The 24495-nt window shown below is 40.7% G+C and overlaps 1 protein-coding gene across 5 annotated transcripts in view; it reads right to left on the bottom strand.

Annotated features, from left to right (window-relative positions):
- ACOXL (acyl-CoA oxidase like) overlaps nucleotides 1-24495 on the bottom strand; it is a 326290-nt gene that overhangs the window by 162196 nt on the left and 139599 nt on the right. For all 5 annotated transcript variants that reach the window (XM_032843889.1, XM_032843891.1, XM_032843892.1 and 2 more), the window contains exon 11: nucleotides 13445-13561. In XM_032843889.1, the coding sequence (XP_032699780.1) occupies nucleotides 13445-13561 (117 nt within the window). The remainder of the gene's footprint in view (nucleotides 1-13444; nucleotides 13562-24495) is intronic.

Genomic DNA, 24495 nt, shown 5'->3' with positions numbered 1-24495 from the left:
CTTGGAAAGAACAGACATTTTCCCAAAGAAGACATTCAGATGGCTAGCACACATATGAGAAGACACTCAATGTCAAAAATCATTAGGGATATGGAAATCACAACCACAGTGAGATATCACTATACACCTGTCATTATGGCTAAAATAAAAAACACAAGAAATAGCAAGTGTTGGCAATGATGGGGAGAAAAAGGAACCATTGTGCAGTATTCATGAGAATGCAAATTGGTGCAGCCACTGTGGAAAACAATATGGCAGTTCCTCAAAAAATAAAAATAGAAATACCATATGATGTAGTAATTCCACTACTGGGCATTTATCCAAAGAAAATGAAAACACTAATTCAAAAAGATATATGCATCCCTGAGTTTACTGCAGCATTATTTACAATAGCCAACATATGGAAGCAACAAAAGCATCCATCAGTAGATGAATGGATAAAGAGGATGTGGTGTATATACATACAATGGAATATTATTCAGCCATAAAAAGAATGAAATCTTGCCATTTCCAACAACATGTATGCACCCAGAAGGTATAATGCTTAGTAAATTAACTTAGGCAGAGATATATCCCATATGATTTCACACATATGTGGAATTTTAAAAATGAAACAAGAACAAAGAAAAGAAAAAGACAAAAAAGAACAGACTCTTAACTATAGAGGAGAAACTGGTGGTTGCCAAAGGGGAGGCAACTGGGGGGAATGAATGAAATAGGTGAAGGGGATTAAGAGTATGCTTATCTTGATGAGCACTGAGAAATGTATAGAATTGTTGAGTCATATATAAATTGTACACCTGAAACTAATATAATACTGTGTTAATTATACCTAAATAAAGTAAATAAAATAAAATAAGAAAAGAATGTGCATTCTGCTGTTGTTGGATAGAATACTCTATAAATTTCTTTAAGTCAAGTTCCTTAGCAATGTTGTTCATATCTTTTATATCATTACTATTTATTATATCAATTTTTATATCAGTTACTATTTATTATATCAATTACTCAGAATGACTGATGTCTGCAACTATAATTTTGGATTTGTTAATTTCTCCTTTCAATACTTTCCATTTTTGCTTCATGCATTATGAGCTTTTTTGTGAGTCCATACACATTTTTAAAAAAATTTTTTTAAGATCTTATTTATTTATTTATTTATTTATTTATCAGATTGAGAGAGAGAGAGAGAGAGCACACGCAGGGGCGAACAGTAAGCAGAGGGAGAAGCAGGATCCCAGTTGAGCAAGAAGCCTGATGCGGGATTTATCCCAGGATGCTGGGATCACGACCTGAACTAAAGGAAGATGCATAACTGACTGAGCCACCCAGGTGTCCTGAGTCCACACACATTTAGATTGTTATGACCTTTTGATGAGTGGACTTCTTTATCATTATGAAGTGTTCCTCTTTATCTCTGGTAATATTCTATTTTCTCTCTTACGGTTAATGTTTGCAGGTGTAAATGTTTTATTTTCACACTTTTAATCTATTTGTCTTTACATTTTAAGTGGGTTTCTTACAGCAAGGATCTAGTTTAGTCTTGATTTTTTTTTTTTTATCACATCTGACAATCAGCAAATTAAATAGGAGTGTTTAAACCATTTACACCTAAGGTAATTATCAACATGATTGAGTTTGGAACTATTATCTTGCAATTTTCCCCTCTATTTATGCCATATGTTCTTTTTACCTCTGCTCTCGTCTTCTTTTGATTAATTGCTTAGGTTTTAGTATTCCACTGTTAGAGTTTTAACTGTTATTTTTATTTTACAGGGATTTTTATGGTTTAAAATATGCATCTTGCCCCTAACATGTTCTTCCCTCAATAATGTTATACCACTTCTCACAGAATCGAAGAACCTGATAATAATAAAATATACTTCCATTTCATTCTCACACCCATTGTGCTACTGTTGAGATTATATAACATCTATCTATCCATCTATCAATATCTTCTACATATGTTATAAAATTCATTGCTATTTTTGCTTTAAATAAACAATTTATCTTTTTTCCTTATCAGTATTACTGAGGATAATTTATTTTACAATGGACTACATTCATTTAAAGCATGCCATTTAATGAATTTTGACAACTGTACATACCCATGAGAATAACACCAGAATCAAGCTACAGAACATTTCCAACACCTTCCAGAAAATGTCTCATGCCTTTTTACAGTCCCTCCCTTCCTTGATGGATCCTCATATCCAGTCAACCAATAACGTGTTATTTGTTACTAGAGATTAGTTTACATTTTATGGAAATAAGATCATACAGTATGTTATGTCTTGCTTCTTCCCATCAACACATTGTTTTAAGATTCATCCATACTGTAGCATAGATTAGTCACTGTTCCTTTTTATTGCTGACTAGAATTCCATTCTATGCAATGCATATATTTAACTTCATTTTTGCATTCACTGTTGATGAACATTTTGCTTGTTTCCAGTTTAGGGCTATTACAAAGAAAACACTATGGAAATTCATGTAAAAATCTTGGAGGAGACATATGTCTTTATTTTTCTTCAGTAAATATGTAGGAGAGAAGTGACTGGGTCATATGGTAGATATATTTTTAACTTTTAAGAGACCGCCAAACAGTTTTCCTGAGTGGTTGTGCAGTTTTACATCCCTACCTGCAATGTAGGAGGTTTCTAGTTGTTCCACGTCTGCCAATAATTGGTCTTTTCTGTCTTTTTAACATTAGCCAATCTAGTGGATACGTAATGGTGTATCCTCATGGTTTGAATTTGCATTTCCCTGATAACTGGCATCTTTTCATGTGTGCATTGGCTGATCATTCATATATTTTCTTTTGTCAAGTGTCCATCCAAACCTTTTGTGCATATTCTATTGGCTTGCTTCATCTAATTTTTAGTTGAATTGTTTTTTCAGTGTTACTACCTATTCTAGATAACATCCATTGTCAGATACACATATTGTAAACATTTCCTCCCATTCTGTGGCTTGCCTTGCATTTCTTTAACAACAAAATCAGTTTTGGCTCAAGGTATTTATTTACCTGTTTCCATCCATAGAATAATCTTACAATGTCTGAATATCCTTGTTTGCTCAGTGAAACCTGAACACGCGAAAGATACTGCATTGGGCCTCATGCTATAGCAAATAGACAAGTCTACTACCAAACCTCATAAGAGAAACCACTGAGCTGGGACAAATGGAAAAACAGGGAAACCGTCATTTGTTTAATTGGCACTAGATGAAGAAAAACATGATTGTATTAAACAATTTCAACAAGCAAAGAGCTTCTGTATTTATCTTCTAATTTCATTTTTTTGACAATCCCATGAAATAGAAAAGCATATCCCCACTTTACAGATGGGGAAACAGAGGTCCAACTGAGGTTACCTAGCTAAGTCAAGGTCTCCCAGAGCAGGACAGAACTAGGATTCAAACCAAGGACTCTGTAGTCCTAAATGTCATGCTCTTTTCATGATAAGTAATGTCCACGATGATGCCCTGAGAAAGTTTATCACATTCTCAATCTACGCTATATATCCATCACCTGTATCCTGGGCTGTGAATGCCATACCATAATTCTCAGAGAATCCCAGAGCACCATTTAAAAAAAATATATATATGACTCCCTGCTGATTTCCCTAAAACACACACACACACACACACACACACACACACACACACACACACACAGCCCTAGACATTCCCTAGGGACAAAATGGGTGTGAAATGAGAAAGAAATAGGCTTTAAGAAAAGAAAGACTTATGAGACTCTCCCCTAGCAGAAGGCTGGTAAGATTTTTCTGCAGTGCTGGCCGGTGATTTTACTTAAAACTCACAGGACATGGGCCCTGCTGAGGGACAGCCTCCATCTGCCAGACAGAGAGGTGCCCCCTCTGACTCTTATTCTTTATCATACCCCCATGTCTGCTTGCAAAGAGGAACTGAGAAGCCTTCTGTAGGCAGGTATGTTAGAGTCTAGAAGGTACATATCTTGTGAAAATCTGATAGAAGAAACTGAGACTGACCCAAAAGATAAATGAAGATTTAGGGATTCTGTGGAAAGATTATTCCTCATTTCTAAATACGTTGATTTTATAGGCAATGGTTCTAGAAATGTGAGGTATTTGTTTACAGGTAATATTCACTGGAATTATTGGAACCCATCCTCAGGGTAAGTTTCAGAACTGCAGATAGAGTGTCTCTAAAACTATTAGTCAGTGAGAGGGCAGGATTCAATTCACAAAAGTCTGCTTTACATAAAACCAGCAAGCAAGACTTTGGGGCAACAAGATTTCAGGAATATATTAAAAACACTGTTCAATGCACAAATAGTGGTGGTCATTTGCTCAGGAATATCTGAAGTCCTTACCTACCCTGAACTCCATTCTTTGACAAGGACAGGACTTTGGTGAGTTTTTTGAAATCAGGAGGTGTCATTCCGCCCATTCATTGATTCCACAAATACAAGTGAAATCTTACTTTGTGCAGGGCATGATTCTAGGTGTTATGGAAACATCAATTACAAACAGAGAAACTTGGTGAGTTGTCTTGTGGTGTTAAAGAAGTGACTAAGGATAGTGTGTGATACATGATAAGCAACTGGGTATGTGTTCATTATTGTTGGAATTTTATTCTTAAAGGTGTTGAGTAAAAAGAGATCACCAGAGATAAGGACTGAATCCAGCTGAAAGCTAACAGCGATGGAGCTGTGGCCCCTCCTGGCCAGACACCCAGCCTGGACTGCCTCAGCTACTCATTTGGCCTAAAAGAATTTAAGAGGCGAGGCAGACCCCAAATACTCCATTTGGCTGGTACACTTAAAATACTGATATTGAAAGCTAGGAAATTCATTGTTGTAGTAAATTCCTCTAAATAATTCCCAAGAGAGGTATCAGCTACCAGCCATCCTGGCCAGCTAGCTCTTGGACTAACTCCTTCACATCATGGAACTTCTGCTTCAGGGACTAACAGAAAGTTTGGAAGCAAAGCTCCAAACAGCTTCATGGCCAAGTGTGATGTAATGACACAAGGCAATTTCATTCAGGTCAGTTGAAGCAACCTGTGCAGAGAGCCAGGCACTCTCAGAGGTGGAGATGCCAAATGCAGGATCCACAATTTTTATGTGCGAAGAACTCACAACTGCAAACCGAGAGTAATGGTACAATGATAAGAGGGGTCTGGCTGCTCCAAGAAGCCTATCAGGGGCCCCTTATTCAAGGAGAGACTCAGAGAAGGTGTCCTGGAGGAGAGGACAGCATGAACTAGATCTCAAAAGATGACCATGAACAGGCAGGGAAAGGAAGACAAAGATGTGAGATGAGCATGGAGGCAAGGTGGGCAGGCTGCTTGTGAGGAAGGCCAAAGCAGGGCAAGGGTGAGTACGGAGCCTCAACGTGGAGAAGAGAAGGCACAGGGGTGGGGTGGAAGTTGGCAGGGTCCAGGCAGAGGAATGTGCTTCAGGGTGGCGGGAAGAAGCTTGAGTTTATCCAGTACAGAATTTACTGGGAGGCCCTGGGAGCGTCCCAGCAGTCAAGTATTTAGGTGTGGTCGCTGGTGGAGGATGGATTTGTCGAGGGACCAGGCTGCATGTGAGGGGCAGGGCACAGGAAAGGGAGCTGGGGAGGGCCCAGTTGAGGTAATAAGGAGGGAGGGCCTCGAGTAATCTCCACATGGGAGGCACAGTCGCCAGAATGTGGTAACTGGTTGGAAGAGGACACTTGAGTCTCAGGGTTGAAGGCAGGAGACAACAGCTGACACTTCCTGAGCATTAATGGCCACCACAGGAAATGTTCTGCCATCACAGTGAGTGGATAGAACACAGAGGGCCTGAGCGGGAAAGTGCAACACACATGTCCAGCAAGACAGGGTGCCCCCCAGCCAGGAAGCATGCAGGGCACCATTAGCACTCAGCAGTGGGGAGCAGGCCTTGGATGTCCTGGGTCCCATAGGAAGACGTTAATAAGAAACCTAAGGATGGTACCCATGGCCAAAGACAGAAAACAGGAATCCTACCCAGTCACATGGGCCACTCAGGCAGGGCAGTTTGCTGCTGAGTCCTCAAGGCCTAGAAAGATGTCTGACACACTAGTCATGTAATGAAGGGAGGAAGAGACACGTCTGCCAGTTCTGGAGAGGGTAGGTAGGGAGAAAAGTCCTGGGAGGAGGAGCCCATCATATTTTTCAGAGGCCCTCATCATGCCAGCCCTTACTGCATCAAGTTAGCCCTGCTACCCAGCACCTGAGCAGCCAGTGGGGAGAAGGGCATCAAGTTTCCTTCCCCTCCTTGTTAAAGGCAGGAGAATGTGAGTGATGCAGGGTGGGGGAAGCTGGGCTCACTAAGGGCTAGACAGGTCCTCCCTGTCTCCAGGCCTATGGAAGAAGCAATTGGGAAGAAAGGGAAGCTTGCCGACTGCTACTGCCAAATCCCGGAGAAGGAAGGTGCTGCCTGCTCCATGTGGCTGGGACCATGTCTGACTCCAGCACTAGCCTCAAAAGCAAGGTTGCCAGATTTAATAGACAGAAACAGAGGACACCCATTTAAATATGAATTTCAAATAAACAATGCATAACTGTCAGTTTAAGTATTGGGATATACTTAGACTAAAAAATTACGCATTGGATATCTAAAATTCACATTGGGATGACTGTATTTTATTTTATTTTTTAAAGATTTTATTTATTTATTTGACAGACAGATCACAAGTAGGCAGAGAGGCAGTCAGAGAGAGGGAAGCAGGCTCCCTGCTGAGCAGAGAGCCCGATGTGGGGCTCAATCCCAGGACCCTGGGATCATGACCTGAGCCGAAGGCAGAGGCTTTAACCCACTGAGCCACCCAGGCACCCCGGGGTGTATTTTAGCTGGTAAACCTATTGGCAAGGGACCGTGTAGTTACTGAGTACATAAATACATATGCACTCAAAGAAGCCATCCCCCATGTTTCTCTTACCTGCCTTTAACTGTGAAGTGAAGCTCTAACTATTCATATCTTGTCACATTAGAAGGGAGGAGAGGCAGGGCCAGCTGACCTAGCTGGTGGTCTGTTTTTCCTGCTCACCAAACTCCAGAACCATACACTTAAGTTCTAGAATACTCTCACGAGAGTTTCTCTATGCTTAAGGATGACCCAACACACTGAATAAACATCTGATTCAACAAATTTGAGGTTACCCAGCCCCTGAACCTGAAGCCAATTGATTGGCAGCACAGTGATACCCACGGGAATTTGGAGACAGGGTCTAGAAACAAGGTTTGATAACCTTTTTAAAAAACAATAGGTGTGAAGTGGGGAGAGGTATACTTAGTATAAGATTTTGCCATGTTACAACCAGCTTCACTGAACTGCTTCCTCATAAGTCAGAGAAAGGGGTATAGGAGCTACAAACTAGAGAGAAACAGGAAAGCCAGAATATTTCACAGAAAACACTGACTTCTCTCTGGGCTTGTTTCAAAACACAGACCATCTCTTTCCCTCCAGATGAAGCATTTCTTCTGGAAGATCCCAATAACCAGATTTTCAGTGGGTCAACCCCTTGCTGCAATGGGGGATAGAAAGAGAGAAACAAAGAGGAAGCAGCAACAGAACCATAATGGGGACCCTGAACAAGGCCAGAAACCACAGAGGATACAAAGGAGGTGAAGGTCAGGAAAATCTGGTATGTTCTGGGGTCAATTAGATTGACAGCTTGATGGGACATGGACCTAACCCTGTCTTGTTCAGTACTGTGCCCTGCATGGTACGTGGTAAGGATTCTGTATTTTTTTTTTTGAGGATTCCATAATTTTTTATTGATTAATTTCCATTAACCACTTTTCATTTCTCCCACTGCAAACTTAAGCTAGAATTGTGACCTCTGCTGTTGGCATTTGGAAGGTATTTCCCTACAAGAGAAACTTTAGGTTTACTAATACTAGCAATACAGCACTTATAAAATCAAGGTAAATTAAGCTTAAATCAAGCTAAAAAATAAATAGAGCTGACGAAAAACGAAACACGCTGTACATGCCGCACTTCAGTTGTACATAAAGATGCAAGTATATATGTGTGTATATATAAACTTATAAATGTGGAATATGTGGCAACTCTTTGTTATGTGATCTATTAACTTCCTGTGTCATGGATTGTGAATAGTGGACAAAGAAGTCAATGTGTAGATGCACTTGCCTCCCTGTAATAGTTACAAATACCACTGGGCAAAAAATTCAAAGAAGAAATTTACTTTCCTTTGCCATGCGTGTGAAAAATCATCAGGTTTCCTATCAGGTTATTTTGATCCATTTTAAGTTTTCATAATAATTTAATACTGCTGCTTTTTATTTGTTAGTGAAGTTTATTTCCAGGTCACACTAAGAAGCTTCCCAAAAAGCTCCTGTAGTTCTCAACTCTGTCTGTGCACTAGAATCACCTAAGGAGCTTAAATACATACACTTCAGATTCTTGGGAAAAAGAAAAAGAAAAGAAATACAGGTAAAAGCTGAGAAGAGATAAAATGAAATACTAAAAAAAAATAATCAATAACCTCCCCCAAAAGAAAGAATTATAGTCTTACAAGTTTACATTACATATAAAGTGGTAAAATACCAATTCAAGGTTGGTACTGGCAAGATAAGGATACATATTATGATACTTAATGTACTCACTAGGAAAAACAAAGAGGGAATGAAAAACCGAGAAAAGACAGAACAGAGCAAGTGGCAAAATGGTAGACTTATTAGGAACTGCAGTAAATAAAAATGAGCTTAGCATTCCAAATAAAAAGATTACCAAATCGGATAAAAACCAGGACTTCACCATATGTTGTTTATAAAAATCTCACAGTGGCACATGGGAGGAGGTTGATATAATGACAGATCGGTTAAAATAAAAGGGTGGGTAGAGACAGACCAAGAAAACACTTGGCATTAGAAAACTGGTATGGTTATAACAATAGCAAAGAAAGTAGACTTCTAGACAAAAAAAATTTACCAGAAACAAAGAGAAACATTTAATGAATATAACAGGCTTAATTCCTTTAGAAGATACAATAACCCAAAATCTGTATGTGCTAAATAACAAAGCTTAAATACACTAAACAAAGTTAGCAGGAATTTTTTAACAATGCATTTTTATTTTATAAAGAAAGGTTTTAGACCAATGAGCTAGAAGAAGCTAGAAAAAGAAAGCAAATTAATTCCCAACTAAATTGACATGAGAAGGGACGTCTGGGTGGCTCAGTTGGTTAAGCAGCTGCCTTCGGCTCAGGTCATGATCCCAGTATCCTGGGATCGAGTCCCGCATCGGGCTCCTTGCTCAGCGGGGAGCCTGCTTCTCCCTCTGACTCTGCCTGCCACTCTGTCTGCCTGTGCTCGCTCTCACTCTCGCGCTCTCTCTCTCTGACAAATAAATAAATAAAATCTTTAAAAAAAAAATTGACATGAGAAAATAATAAAGAAATTAAATCAATAACAGAAAATGGGCAAAATTGCAAGAAAAGCATTCAAGACAAAAGTATATTATTTGAAAAGATTATCAAAACCGATAAACATCTAGAAAAATCAACCCCTGAAAAGGCCAAAAGCTATATTAGGAATAAGAAGGGTCATCACTACAGATCCTATAAACATTAATATTATAATAAGGAAATATTATTAACAACTTAGATACATTTTACAAATTAGAGGAAAAGGACAAATTCCTGGAAAAGCACAAATTAATAAAACTGACAGAGAAGAACTTGTTAATCTTAAGATTCATATTTGTTAAGGAAGTTAACAGGGTAATCAAAAATCCTCCTATTAAAAAAAAAAGTCCAGATGGCTTCTTAGTAAATACTACCAAATTTAAGAAATAATACCAATCTTATAAAAACTCCTTGAGAAAATATAGGAGAAGGGACCACTTTCTAGTCACATTATGAGCACAGTATAACCCTTATACCAAAACCTAATAAGGACATCTCAAAGGAAAGAAAATTACATTCTTCACAAGAAACACACAAATCCTTATATAAATATTACCAATTTGTATCTAATAATATAAAAGCATTATAATACATCAAGACAAAGGATTTCAAAGAGTGCAAATCAGGCTCAGCATTTGAAAAGTAATCAATGTAACTCATTTCATTAATAGAATGAAGAAATCTCAAAATGGATGAAAGATCTCAAGGTAAGATAGGAATCTAATGAAATCCTAGAGGAGAACATAAGCAGTAATCTCTTTGACCTCGGCCACAATAATTTCTTTCAAGACACATCTCCAAAGGCAAGTGAAACAAAAGCAAAAATCAACTTTTGGGACTTCATCAAGATAAAAAGCTTCTACACAGCAAAGGAAAGTCAACAAAACTAAGAGGCAGCCCACAGAATGGGAGAAGATCTTTGCAAATGACATTACAGTTAAAGGGCTGATATCCAAGATCTATAAAGAACTTGTCAAACTCAACACAAAAAACTAATAACCCAGTCAAAAAATGGGCAGAAGACATGAACAGATACTTCTCCAAAAAAGACATACAAATGGCTAACAGAACCATGAAAAAATCCCCAACATTAGCCATCAGGGAACTACAAATCAAAACCACAATGAGATCCACCTTATACCAATTAGAATGGCAAAAATTAACAAAACAGGAAACCACAAATGTTGGGGAGGATATGGGGAAAGGGAAACCCTCTTACTCTTTTGGAGGGGATGCAAGCTGGTACAGTCACTCTGGAAAACAGTATGGAGGTTCCTCAAGATGTTAAGAATAGAGCTTCCCTATGACCCAACAATTGCACTACTGGGTATTTACCTCAAAGATGCAGATGTAGTGAAAAGAAGAATATTGCACCCCAATATTCATAGTGGCATTGTCCACAATAGCCAAACTGTGTAAGGAGGTAAGATGCCCTTTAACAGATAAAAGGATAAAGAAGATGTGGTACATATATACAATGGATTATTATCCAGCCATCAAAAAGGATGAATACCCACCATTTGCATCAACATGGATGGAACTGGAGGGGATTATGCTAAGTGAAGTAAGTCAAGCAGAGAAAAACAATTACCATAGGGTTTCACTCATATGTGGAACATAAGCAACAGCCAGAGGACCACAGAGGAAGGGAGGAAAACCCAAAGGGGGAGAAATCAGAGAGAGAGATGAATCATGAGAGAATATGGACCCTAAGAAACAATCTGGGGGTTTCAGAGGGGAGGAGCGTGGGAGGAGGGGTAAGAGGGTGATGGGTATTGAGAAGAGCATGTGCTGTTATGAGCACTGGGTGTTATACTTAACTGATGAATCATTGGACATTACATCAAAAACTAATTATGCACTATACAGTGGCTAACTGAACATAATAAACAAAAAGAAAAAAAAAGAACTCTCACATGATCAGCTAAGTGAATAGAGGGAAAAATTAACTCAAAATCCAACATCCAAAAATACTCAGCCAACTAGGAGTGGAAGGGAACGTCCTCACTCTAATAAAAGACACCCACAAAAAATTCAATTACATTTCTATATGATATTAAGAACAATTGATAATTAAATTTTAAGAAGAAATATCATTTGAATAAATTTAGAAAAAATGTGAAAGATCTCTACACTGTAAATTAGAAAATATGCTAAGAAAAATTAAATTCCTATATAAATACAGAGATAAATCATCTTCTTAGATTTGGAAGACCCAGCACTGCCCAAATTGCTTAATAGATTCCACGTAATCACAAACAAATATAATCAGGCTTTTTGTTTAAAAAAAAAAAATCTGATAAGCAGGTCCAAAATTGTATGTGGAAATGCGAAGTCCCAGATAAGTCAAAACAGCCAAGACAATTTTGAATAAGAACAGACTTAGACAACTCTTAGAACCTGATTTTTTTGGTAACAGTTTTGAGACACTTAAAATATTTCAGGATATAGAGTAACCAGAACCCTCATGCATTGCTCAAATGAATATAAAATGGCAGTTGCTATAAAGAAAAATGGCAGTTTCTATAACGTTAGACATACACATATCCATCATCCAGCAAGTCCTCTCTAGGCATTTACTCTAAGAAAAAAGAAAGACTTGTACCAGAATATTCACCGTGTCTTATTCATTGCAGCCAAAAGTCTAGATGCAAACCAAATGTTCAGCCCTGGGAGAATGGATTAAAAAATTGTGTTTATTCACTTAATGATACTACTCAGCACTAAAAATGAACAAACTATCAACAACGTTGAGGAATATTAAGACATCATGTTGAATGAAATAAACTGGATGCACAAAAACTACACACTGTATGTTTGCATTTACATGAAGTTCAAGAACTGACAAAATTTAGCTATGGGGATAGAACTCACGAAGGTGATTGTCTCTCCTGTGGTGGTGAGGTGAGGGCCAACTGCAAAGGTGGAAATGTTTTATATTTGGTTTGAGTGTTCATTACACAGAGTATATGCTTGTCAATGAACCCTAAAATGACATAATATATAAAATGACAAATGACACAAAATGACAAATACCTTAAAATCTGTATATTTTACCATACGCAAATTGAATCTCAGAGAGCATTCAAAAATATTTTAAGTAAGGTGTTGGATGTGAGTGGTTCACATTTTCCTCTGGGTGGCTTAGACTGATTGATCTTTCATGTTACCTGAAGCTCAGTCTGCAGAATTTGGTGTTTGAGAATCCTGGAATCCTAGGCTTGAGCATAGAGGTACGCCCACCCCAGCCAGGCCGGCAGAAGCCCGGCAGCCCCACAAGCCAGCAGCACACCGGATTTGCAGGCCTTCCCGATTACCTTCCTCTTATAAACCCTGGCACCAGCTTGGCCATCAGTGCAGTAAATTTTGAACACACACCAATTCTAAATTACTCTGAAAATAATACCCTAAGAAGCGGGATTGTATAAGGAAGAACACAGGATAAGGGTCCAGGGTTTGGAGGTAAATTCCCAGACCCTGTAATCTTAGGCAAATCCCCAATTTTCTGTTCATTAGAAGGTGGGGATGACACACAACTGTTCAGGCAACATCCCAGGGCTTTGAGGAGCTATAGCTGAGAGGCATAGAGGGAGGCCCCCTATAAATGCAAGGCTTCAGGTGAATTTATAGTACTATTAGCACTGTTTTATGCAATAGCCTGACTCCTCCCTCCCTCCCCACATAATGCACACACTTTTACCTATTTTTTAAAACTTTAAATTAGAACCTTTGTCAGAGGTTGAGAAATTTGAACAGCCAAGTATGTTTCTTTCAGAAAATGGAGAAATGCTGATTCAAGGCTTCTCAAATTCTCTGGGGATCCCATCCCCCCCAGATATACAGACAATCAAGATTTAGACATCCCACTTTTAACCTGAGCGTCAGGTTTTCACCACAGACTCTTACCTGCATCCAGTTAGAAGAGGAAGGCCCTGTCTGCCTCTCCCCTCACTCCTTACCAATGCCAGGCAGGATCTCACACTCATCTTTAGAGAGCAAACCCTGACAGCCAACTCACCTGCTGACGAAGGTCAAGGCCAAGGCTGTGGCCAGATGAGGCATCAGCCGAAGGGTCTGGGTTTGGTGCTCAATGATCTTTACTTCTTCCTTGGCCTTAGGCCCAAACTGCCTCCGGCTAGAGAGAATTAAGCAGACACAATTTTTACCAAAATTCAATAGGTAACGTCATTTCCCAAGCCAAACGTGTCAAGTAGCCATTTGCCTTTCAAATCCTTCAGGATACAGAATGCCTGAGTCTCCTAAAATGTGGTTAAGATAATTAGATATCAAAAGTTTCTTAGGACAGTCCAACAAAAACCTTTTCAGCTCTTCTGGAATTAATCTTCCCACCATGGAATATTTTTTAAAGCAGCCTATCTATTTAAGACACAGAATAATTTTTACTCCTTAACATTTACATGGCATTTTACAGTTCCAAGTGCCCCGTGATCATTAATTATTCAGCTTTACTAAGTTTGTGACAAAATTAATAGGATGGGAGCAACATCCAAGAACATATTTCAAAAGGACATTCTCAACAAGGAGGCAACACTGACCCTGGTGCTCCTGTCAGATTCACAGACGGGTCATTACTTTTGGCCCACCTCCATCCCCCCTGCAGCTCTGTAAGGAAAGGTGTTCACATCCTGCCTCAAATCCTGTGCTTTATGAAGAGCAGTCACGTTTTGCTCTGAGGCAGTGGTATCGGGGCCAACGGGGGACCTCCTCAGAGCGACGCATGAAGTGGCCTGAGATTATCCCCACAGGCAACACCCACGGACTAATCCTCTGAATCTCTCGGCAGTGGGCTGCAGAGAGCCAGGCCTGACCGAACTCACCTCCCCCCCAGCCCGTGATGCTCTGGGCTTGGCAGCCTCCTGTCTTCGAATGTCTCTGACCTGCATGCCGATTTATGAAAGAACATTTCGCGCGCACATGCCTGCACACACGAGCACAGGTGCACGCACACCCGGGCATACACATACAGGTGCACGCGGTGCTCTGTTACCAAAGAGGCCCAGCAGGCTTGTGCTTCGGGCAACAGTGAAGTGAGGATATCTATCTATCCGTCGCAAGGAGAGAAGGGAAACAGCAAGGAGAGAAGGGAAACAGCAATGTTTAAACATGTCTATATTTGATAGATTTTCTTAAACACAAGTTGATGCTTTAATATTGTCTTTATTCTTAAAAGAAGGACACAATGATCTTCTTAGTACGTATGGTGTCTAGAATTCATGGGCCCTGCTGCGTGTGTGGGAGGGGGTAAGGACACACATGGCCAGAGGGGCATCTAGGGGCAGCTGCTTTCCAGCTTTATGAGTGCAAGCTTGTTGTCTATGTGCACAGACTTCTCCAGACACGGTCTAACCGCCCCACCGTTGGCTGTCCAACGTTCACCCCCCAGCTCTGCCCTCGGTCCATCCTAGCGCACTCCAACACCAGTGGGGCATGGCGCCAGATGAGGCCTGACAGCCTGTAGGGAAACCTCTCGGCTCTTACTGGAACAGTGCGAAGCCATTAGGAAAATCACAGATCCAACAATGGCATATCATGACGTCAGGTCATTGAAAAATTCCATTTGTCCCCACTCTCTCAATTTCCTTTCTCGGATGCTATGATTAGACTAGCTTTTTCTATGGTCGCTGTAGCTAAAATTTTCTGTACTGAAGGCATTCACTGCCACACGAAACTCACTCCCCTGAGGGACATCTGGGCACCTGCTCTGTGGCGACACCACTTTAGGTGCCGGGTGTCCACCAGGGTCAAGGAGGTGGAGGCCCAGATGTTGAGCTCAGAGCCCTGGACTCAGAGAGAATGAGACCAGGTGACGTGGTCAGGAGAGACTTGCGTGTACCCCCAGCCCACGCTGTCAATCACCGGTATTTTCTACTGTGTTGCTAGAGGGAACTTCAACCACAGGGCACTGGGAAAAGATGCTCCTGATCACAACACCTTTTAGCTTTTGTTTTGCTATAAAATCATTACAGTAGCAACACCACTTTAGACAGCGTCCCATCAGATTTTCTGTTTTGGTGTGAAGTATCTGTCTCGGCCCCACACACAGTGTGAACGAATGAAGGAATGGATTTTGCCAATGAGGAAATGCAGATGAAATGCCACCAAGACGTCCACTCGACTTCAGGGAAGGTCTTCGGAAGCCAGATCTGACCCCTGACCCGGTGTGCCTCAGTTTCCCAATGCAGCCACACCTTAAAACTGTCCCATTTCCTCTTTGACCCTCACAGTTCAATTAGGATGACAGATGTAGGGTAGAAAGAGGCCCCCAGGATCCCATGTGGCAGGGCTCAGGCCTTTTTTTGTGCTGTTAGGGAGGAAAGAGTTTCACTAGTGAGCCACCATAGACTTCTTAGGTAATTTCACTTAACTCGGGAGGTTACACAAGACTCTGAATTTCCAGCTTTTCTTGAAAACTAGGAAGATCTGGCAATTCTGGACCCCATCTCCATGATTTGATCCACTGGAGCTCAGAGGCTGTTGCCCCCTCCGTCTGGGGCATGGCTGTTCCCCAGGGTCCCAAGAGCCCTTTCTGCTTGCTGACATTACCTGCAGGCCTGGAAGGCAGTGTGTCTTCAACTCCTCCCACAGGGGATTTCTATTTTTCATCCACAATCAATTTACATCAGCATCCTAACCTGTTAATTAAGTTCTGGATTTATGATATATGGCCAGATGTTGGCATTCTCTATGAATCTATGAATTCATTAACAGAACTAGAGAGTGAACCAGAACAGCTCTGGCCAGCTCAGACAGCATGAAATCCAAATGCTTCAGCTTGGCATTCAAGAGCCTAGTTTGGCCTTACTTGAGTGTCCCAACTGTTTTTCCTGCTAAGCCCCTTCAGAAGCTTCCTGTCCCGGGCCTCTGTCCAGGCAAGGCACTCATCCAACCTCACTTGGCTGCCACACATCCTATTTTTGGTGGCTTAGCCAATTGCCCTCTACTCCCATTGATACTTTTCTCACATTTGTGACATGCCCCTTCAAAAACCAAACCAAACCAATCAAAGCAGGAAGCTACTTCTCAGAACACCCTGAGCATTTCACCTGTGATGCCTCCCAGATGGGAACACTTCTACCTTTCATGCTGGCATCATGTGCAACCTGTACTGACCACATGTGTTGATGCACTGACTTCTGAAGACTTCTTTACTGACCCTTGAGGGATTGGCCCTCCCAGGGCTGGCCAGTGCCTGCAGAGAGCAAGGGACCACTCTGCCTGTCCATCTTTCCCATGCAAATTCACCAATCCAGAGCCCACAACCCCAACCACCTCCTTTACTCTTACTCTGAGCCACTAACCCTCAGACTCTAAAGCAACTCTTTTACTCTGGGCCACTAACCCCCAGGGCCAGGTACCAGACAAGAAAAGACAGCCCCAGAACCTTCTGAAATTATTCAAACCAGCCAATCCTAAACCCGCTTAGCCTGCTTGCCCTTCCTTCTCCATCCTTTCTCACAGAAACCACAATAAAGGCTCTTGTCCATGTTTCCCCCTTGCTCCTCCTGCCTCTCAACCATCCCCAGTGCCTCCCCATATGGCCTTGCATGGCATGGCATACCCCCTCCTCTTGGGAACTGTAACAAGCTATCTTTTTAATGGCAGTCATCCCCTGATCTGTTGGCCTCACCATACCTGAACAATATTAAAACCTATGGGGCCAGCCTTTTCTGTCTTGATGTGCCCCAGCTTGGCCAGGTGTGAGTACTCAGGAAAGAGAAGGCAAGATGACAAAGGGAATGTCCCACCATCTCCTAGGAGTTCCAATCCAACTCCTCCACCCATCCACCCTTCCATGTCTCCTTGGAATGTTCACTTGTGACGAGATGTCCCAATAAAAGGCCAATGGTGAGACACTGGAGTGCTGAGTGGAAGCCAGCAGGGAGTTAGGATGGGGATGGAAGATGCAAAAAAGATGAGGAATCCACCCCACCCTTGTGCCCCACAGCCCACCCCACCACTGGTTTGTTTAGCTTTGCTGTTTGTTTTAGTTTTTGGTTTTTTTTCCAGGGACCAGACAAATTGAGTGGGCAGAAGGCATACAGCACCACCCACTTTCCCTCCCCCTCTCTGGCCCAAGACAGTGACAATCCCCAAAGCGTTGAGCTGAGGGTTCCCTCTGGCTCCTCACCCATCAGATGTGTTCCTTAGCTTCCTTAGGACAAACGTGATACTGAAGTCTAGTGACCCTTCTCCTACCCAGAGATGTAGCCAGAGGTCATCCCTGTGACTACCACTATTAGCCTCCAAACTGGCAGCTTAGCTCCAACGGAGGCAACAGAGGGAGAGGACCTCAAGTCCCTGTGCTCTGAGAGGGTGTGGCCAGTGCAGGCACCCTGCCCTGCTGCTGTGTGGTCACCCTCCTGTTTACACTCTCGGGCGCAACAACGGCACTGTGGGTCAGGATGGTCCCGGCCCGACTTCTGGTTGCCAGCATCCTGGCAGGGTGCCCTGAACGCAGCTCACAGGGCTGTAATCCCTGCAGCTGGCCAGCAATTACTGCTGGCCAGACCTTTTTACTGCTCCAGTTTATGATCTATATGGGCACAAGATTCTTCCTGTCCTTTTCCGCTGCTAGGTTACTATTTTTCTTTAAAAACATATGTAAAGGCTATATTTTTCTCTATAATCATCATTTTTATTTCAGTGCCGAAAAAACCTCAAGACACTGAGCTCAAATTTTTCATGCTCTTTAAAAACAAAGAGGGATGCTTGTGCATACAGCAATATCCATGCAAAAAGAAAGCCACGGCTCCGAGAATGCTGTGAATGATGCCATTTAAAATTATAGATTTGGAAAGCTATTTCTGGATTCCAGCAACTCATAAGGCATAGAGGAAACATCTATTTTGGGTTGTTTTATTTCATTCCCACTCAATTTTGAACACGGCTGCTTAAAGCAACATTCATGGAAAGTGACACGCTATTAATCACCAATGCAGCTACTGCGCGCGCAGCCTCTGGGGGAGGCCGTGCTGCCTGCCTTGCCATCTCCCTCTGGTCTCTTCTCCCAAAGGAGGCCAGTGACCTACTAAAAAGATAATTGCTTTGCATATTTCCTGCTCTGCAACATCATTGCATCAGTCTACTCTGAATGACATCCACTCAAATTGGAAGAAGGAGAGGAGCTTTGTGGCTGGGCCTCGTCCTTGACCCTGAGACTTCTTGGTGCAAACTGGTTCACAGGCATCCCTGCTGCCAGTGGGAGGAAGGACAAAACCTTCCTCCTTCACTGTCAAAGTGCTGACCTCTGCAGACAAAAGCTGAGCAAATTTTTGGGGGGCCCAGGCCACACTCCCTGTGGCCACCTTTCCTCATTAATCTCAGCCACGAACAGGCTTCCAGGAGCCTGTGAATGCCCCCACGGATGGACCACTGCACCCCATTCCCACTGGCCCCCAACAGATGCCCTCCAACCACTCAGAGAGCCCACAGGCCAACTATCCTTGTTTCTCCCCTTCTCTGAGACGCTCCTGGACAGAGAAACTCATAGGGAAACTATGTTACAAAGCAGGATACTTTAATGCCACAGGTCGGACCCAGAAGATTTGGTTCAGCCGTCCAGCCAAGATGTAAAAACCTGATTCTTATTATCAAGTGATTTCAACAGACACCCTAACCCCAAGCCTCCCTGCACTCAATCCCAACCAACCCCACCCTGGGGTCAAGCTTGGAATCACAGAAGGGGCCTGGCTACACACAACTTGCCTTTTTTTTTTTTTTTTTTTTTTGGTATTTGACAGAGAGAGACAGTGGGAGGGGGAACACAAGCACAGGGAGTGGAAGAGGGAGAAGCAGGTCTCCTGCTGGGCAGGGAGCCCGATGCAGAGCTCAAACCCAGGATCCCGGGATCATGACCCGAGCCGAAGGCAGATGCCCAACTGAGCCACCCAGGCGCCCCTCCATTTTTTTTTCTTAACTGAGCATTTAATTTGTCCTTGGGTTCTGACAAAGCAATTCTGCTTTAAAAGATCAGGCTCTTTCCCCAATTTGGGATTTTCGTGGCAGGTGTTGTTGTTGTTCCTTGTTTTTGTTTTACAGCTGGATTTTATTTATTTTTTTGAATTTAATTTTACCTTTCCGTGTCCTAAGATTCATTGTTTCTGTACCACACCCAGTGCTCCCTGCAATATGTGCTCTCCTTAATACCCACCACCAGGGTTTTCATGGTTCTGATAAGGGTATCGTGGTAACTTTCAATCCCCTGAGGACATAAGATATTGAGAATCTCCTCATACATGTCTTTCCCATCTGTTTGTGCCCTCTGGTGAAGTTTCTGTTCATATAGACTGCCCATTTTTGTTCTTTAGGTTTTAAGTTTTGAGAGCTCTGTGTATATGTTGGATACAAGTCCTCCATCAGATATGTGTCTTACAAATATTTTCAACCAGTCTGTGGCTTCCCTTTTTTTTTCTCATAACAATGTCTTTAGTACAACAAGAGGATTTAATTTTAAGCAATTCTAACATCATTTTTTCTTTCATGGGTGGTGTTTTTTGTTTGTGTCTAAAAACACATCGCCAAACTCTAAGTCAGATATTATTTTCTCATTTTTTTTCTTTTGGAAATGTTAGACTTTTACATTTTACACCTAAGTCTGTCATCCATTTAGGATCAATTTTTGCAAAATGTGTAAATTCTATGTGTGGGTCTTTTTCTTTCTCTTCGCCTGTAATGTTCTGCTGTTCCAGCCTCATGAATAGTGAAGGTTATCCTTTCTTCATTGAACTGCCTTTGTGACTGCATCAAAAATCAGTTGAATATAATTGCAGAGGCCCATTACTGGGCTCTTTCCTATGTTCCATGGATCTGTTACCCATTCCTCCATTGGTATAGGGTTTTCTTGCTTACCATTGCTTTAGAATAAGCTTTGAGATCAGATGGCATAAGTCATGTGAACCCCAACTATTTTTATGTTTCTTCAGTTTCATGTTGACTATTTTCAGTTTATTGTCTTTCCATATAAACTTTAGAATAAACTTGTTGATATATTAAAAAAAAAAAAGGATCAGGCTCTTTTTTTTTTTTTTTTCTTTTCTCAAAGGTTAACAAAATCAAAACCCCCAAGAATATAAAGCCCTCCAAATAGGAAACCTGTGGGTCTAAAGTCATGGCCAGTACCAGGCAGGAACTAACATTCTGCTACCCGGACTACAAAGACTGTCCACCCTATAAACGAGCACTGGAAGAGTAGTGCCAAATGGAGCAGGCCGCAGAACCATAAGGGATTAGAACCAGGCCATTCCTCCCAACAGTGGATGGCTGATCCCCAGTGGAGACATCAGAAACCCTTCAGATAAGGGACAATACAAGGTAGAATAAACCTGCAGTGTTGTCTCCATATTTCCATTGAGTGGGCCACTTCCGGCCAACATTATAATCCAGGATAATAACCATTATACCCTGACCACGAAGGTCCAGTAGAGCGCCAGGTCTGGATCACTTTGAATCTGAAGATTGGCCAATTCCAGGTTCTTCTGTGAGGGTTCACTGACACAAACAAGAATGGATCTGACCCAACATACAAAAGTTCAAACTCCTTCACAATAAATACCAATGAACGTGGCTGCCTCTCACTGAACTTGTTCTTATCGTCTTCTTGTGCCTTACGCTTGTCATCTGGGGACCAGCTCAACACCACATCAACCCAGGCATCACAGGGGAGAGGGCAGGAGATAGGGGTTAAAACCCAGGCTTTGGAGCAGACAAACCTGGTTTGCCTACAGACTCTGGCGCCTGCTATGTTAACCTGAACAAGTTACACAAACTCGTTGAGCCCATAAAATGAGGCTGACAATGATGCTAAGGACTAAGTGAGATATTGCCCATATGTGTTTAGTACCATGCCTGACACATAGTAAGTCTTCAAGGCATAGCAGGTGTCATCATCACAGTCACTACCATCACCCCAAGTCCCTAAAATTAATTTCTCTTCTACTCATCCTTGTTTTAGAAAAATCATTTTAATATTCCCCCCCAAAATCACTCTGTGTCCTTTAACCCAAAAAAGTACCAATGTATTCTGCATCTGTTGTAAGAGAAAAGTCTCTTCCACCCAACCTTAAAGATAATGAAATTGCTGAGAGAAGAGAAAATAAGCTGTTTACTGATGTGTGTTTCTGTGTGTATTTGTGTGTCTGTGCGTTGGAAAGCATATGAAGCTTTCTAAAAGCACCTGCCAATTTTATGTACCCAAGAACACCAGCCAATTTTCTTCTTCCCGAATTCCAGGGAAGGAAAACAAGGTGGACAAAATAAAACCAGAGAAGTTAGGGTGGGCAGGACCTTCCAGCACATCAGGTTGCCATAGAAGCAGCAGGTTCTTTCCAGAGTCAATCAGCCTACCCTAGAGAGGAATGTGAATATTATTCAGATGGTTCTCACACAAGGGAAATTAATTAACTTTTCAGAATAACAGCCTCAGTAATATCTATGAGTGACATGGTGGTTAATGTTAGTCGTCAGAACTGTGATTCCTTGAGATTGTCCTTAAAAAAAAAAAAAAAATCCTATCCTAATGAATGCAAAACAAAATTACAATGGTGGGAGATGTGGAGCCATAAATTATAGCTGAGACTGCCTGGGGTGGGCTAATAATTTCACTGTTGAATTATTTTCATATTTTAAAAAATTAGACATAGAGAGTCTTCCATCATCAGAACCACTGCTGAGATATTCTGGAAGCCTCCAGCACCTCTGCTAGTAGAGTGAGGAAGCAAGAGTGTCAGCCACTTTGGGAATAAGCCCTCCTCTCCATTGCACAGCAGGTGTAGGGTAGATGTGCATCCTGCCTACTCCGACAGCCATCCGGAGCCTGCTGTCATCCTGGAGGCATGTATGTGCACCATGTATGTGCAGTGAAAGAAAGGAGACAAACACTGAGCTAAGGATTCTTGTGTCAATATTCTGAGGGATATTGTTCTATAGTTTCCTTTTATTATATCGTCTTAATTTGGTTTTGGGATCAGGATGTGACTGGTTTCAAAAATGAATTGGAAAGTGTTTCTTCCTCTTCCATTTTCTAGAAGAGTTGTCTAGAATTATTGTTCATTCTTCTTTAAATGTTTGGTAGAATTCAATAAAATTGTCTGGCCTGGAGATTTTTTTTAGGAGTTTTAAAATGACTAATTCAATTTCCTTGATAATTATAGGATTATTCAAATTGTCTTACATATTAGGTAAAAAGTAGCATTTTTTTGAAGCATTGATCCCTTTTATCAAAGTTTTCAGATTTATGTTTACAAAGCTATTCCTAGTATTCCCTTATTACCCTTCTGATGTTTTCAGTGTCTAAAGTAATATCTGATTTCATTCCTAATATTAGTAATTTGTGTTCTCTTTTTTTTTTTGCTTTGACAATCTTGCTAGAAGTTTTTTAATTTTATTGATCTTTTCAAAAAACCAGCTCTTTGCTTCATTGATATTCTCTATTTTTCCATCTTCAATTTCACTGATTTCTACTCTTAACTTTATTATTTCATTCCTTCATCTTCCTTTCAGTTTATTTTATTCTTCCTAGGTTAAAAGGAGTGCTTACATATTAATTTGAAATGGAGCTTAGATATTGATTTGAGACTTTTCCTCTTTTCTTATGTATGCATTTAGGACTACAGCTTTCCCTCTCAGAACTGCTTTAGCTGTGTCACACAAATTTTGATATATTGTATTTTCATTTCTATCTGGTTCAGTGTATTTTTCAAAATTGTGCTTCAGAGTTCCTCTTTTCACTATAGTTACTTAGAAGTGTGCTGTTTAGTTTGCAAGTTTTAGAGCTCTTTCCTGTTATCTTTCTGTTACAGATTTCTATTTTGAATGTACTGTCATCAGAAAACACACTCTGTATGACTTCAATGTTTAAAAGTTTGTTGCAGTTTCTTTCATGGTACATCTTATATGATATATCTTGGTAATGTTAGACACTTGAAAAGAATATGTACTCTACTTTTGTTTGGTGAAGTGTTTTATAAATATTGATGTTTTCTATATCTTTGCTGATGTTCTGTCTAGTTGTCAGATGAATGTTGAAAGAAGGATGTTGAAGTCTCACACTGTAATTGTGGATTGGTCTATTTCTCCTTCCAGTTCTATCAGTTTTCACTTCTTGTATTTTTCAGCCTGTTGTGTTTTACATGCACATTTAGGATTGCTATATCTTCTTGATAAATTGACTCTTTTTATCATTATTAAATGTCCTTCCTTGTTTTTGACAATATTAAATGTCCTTTCTTGTCTTTATAATTTTCTTTGATCTGAAGTCCACTTTTATGAAATTAATAGAGCCACTCTTGCTTTTCTTTGGTTCATCTTTGCATAATGTATCTTTTTTCATTCTTTCACATTCAATTTGCACATATTATTATATTTGAAGTGAGTTTCTTACAGATGACATAGTATGGTCATGTTTTTAAGTCTACTTTGCCAAGTTCTGTTTTTTAACTGAATTATTTAGACCGTTTACATTTAATGTAATTATTAATATGTTCTAGAACTTACGTCTGACTTTTTGTTGTTTTGTTCCCTCTGTTTTTCATTTCTCTGTTTTATTTTTCTTACTTTTCTTTAGATTACTTAAACATTTAAAAAAATTCATCCTTGAATTATTGGTACGGTTTTCTTTTCTCCAGATTAGGTAATTTCCATTGCTTTATCTTCCAGTTCACCAATTCTTTGCCCCTTGCATTCTGCTGTTAAGACCATAGACTGAGTTTTTTACTTAGGTTATTATATTTTTCCATTCCAAAATTCCTACTTGGTTCTTCTTTATATCTTCTATTTCTTTACTTAGACTCTTCATTTCTTTGTCAAGACTTTTTTTCTTTTTCCATGTTTTAAGTGTGCTTGTAATTGCTGTTTGAAGCATTTTTATGATTGCTACTTCAAGATGTTTTTCAGATTATTCTAACACCTTTGTCATCTCAGCATTGTCATCTATCCATAACCTTTTGTCATTCAGTTTGAGATCTTCATGATTCTTGGTATGACAAGTAATTTTTTAAGGAAACAGGTACATTACATTTTCATATTATATTGCCAGACTCCAGGTCTTATTTA

The sequence above is a fragment of the Lontra canadensis genome, unplaced genomic scaffold (assembly GCF_010015895.1).
Source record: "Lontra canadensis isolate GAN:19392208 unplaced genomic scaffold, GSC_riverotter_1.0 scaffold144, whole genome shotgun sequence".
Classification (NCBI taxonomy): domain Eukaryota; kingdom Metazoa; phylum Chordata; class Mammalia; order Carnivora; family Mustelidae; genus Lontra; species Lontra canadensis.
This window is presented reverse-complemented; position numbering and strand designations above follow the sequence as displayed.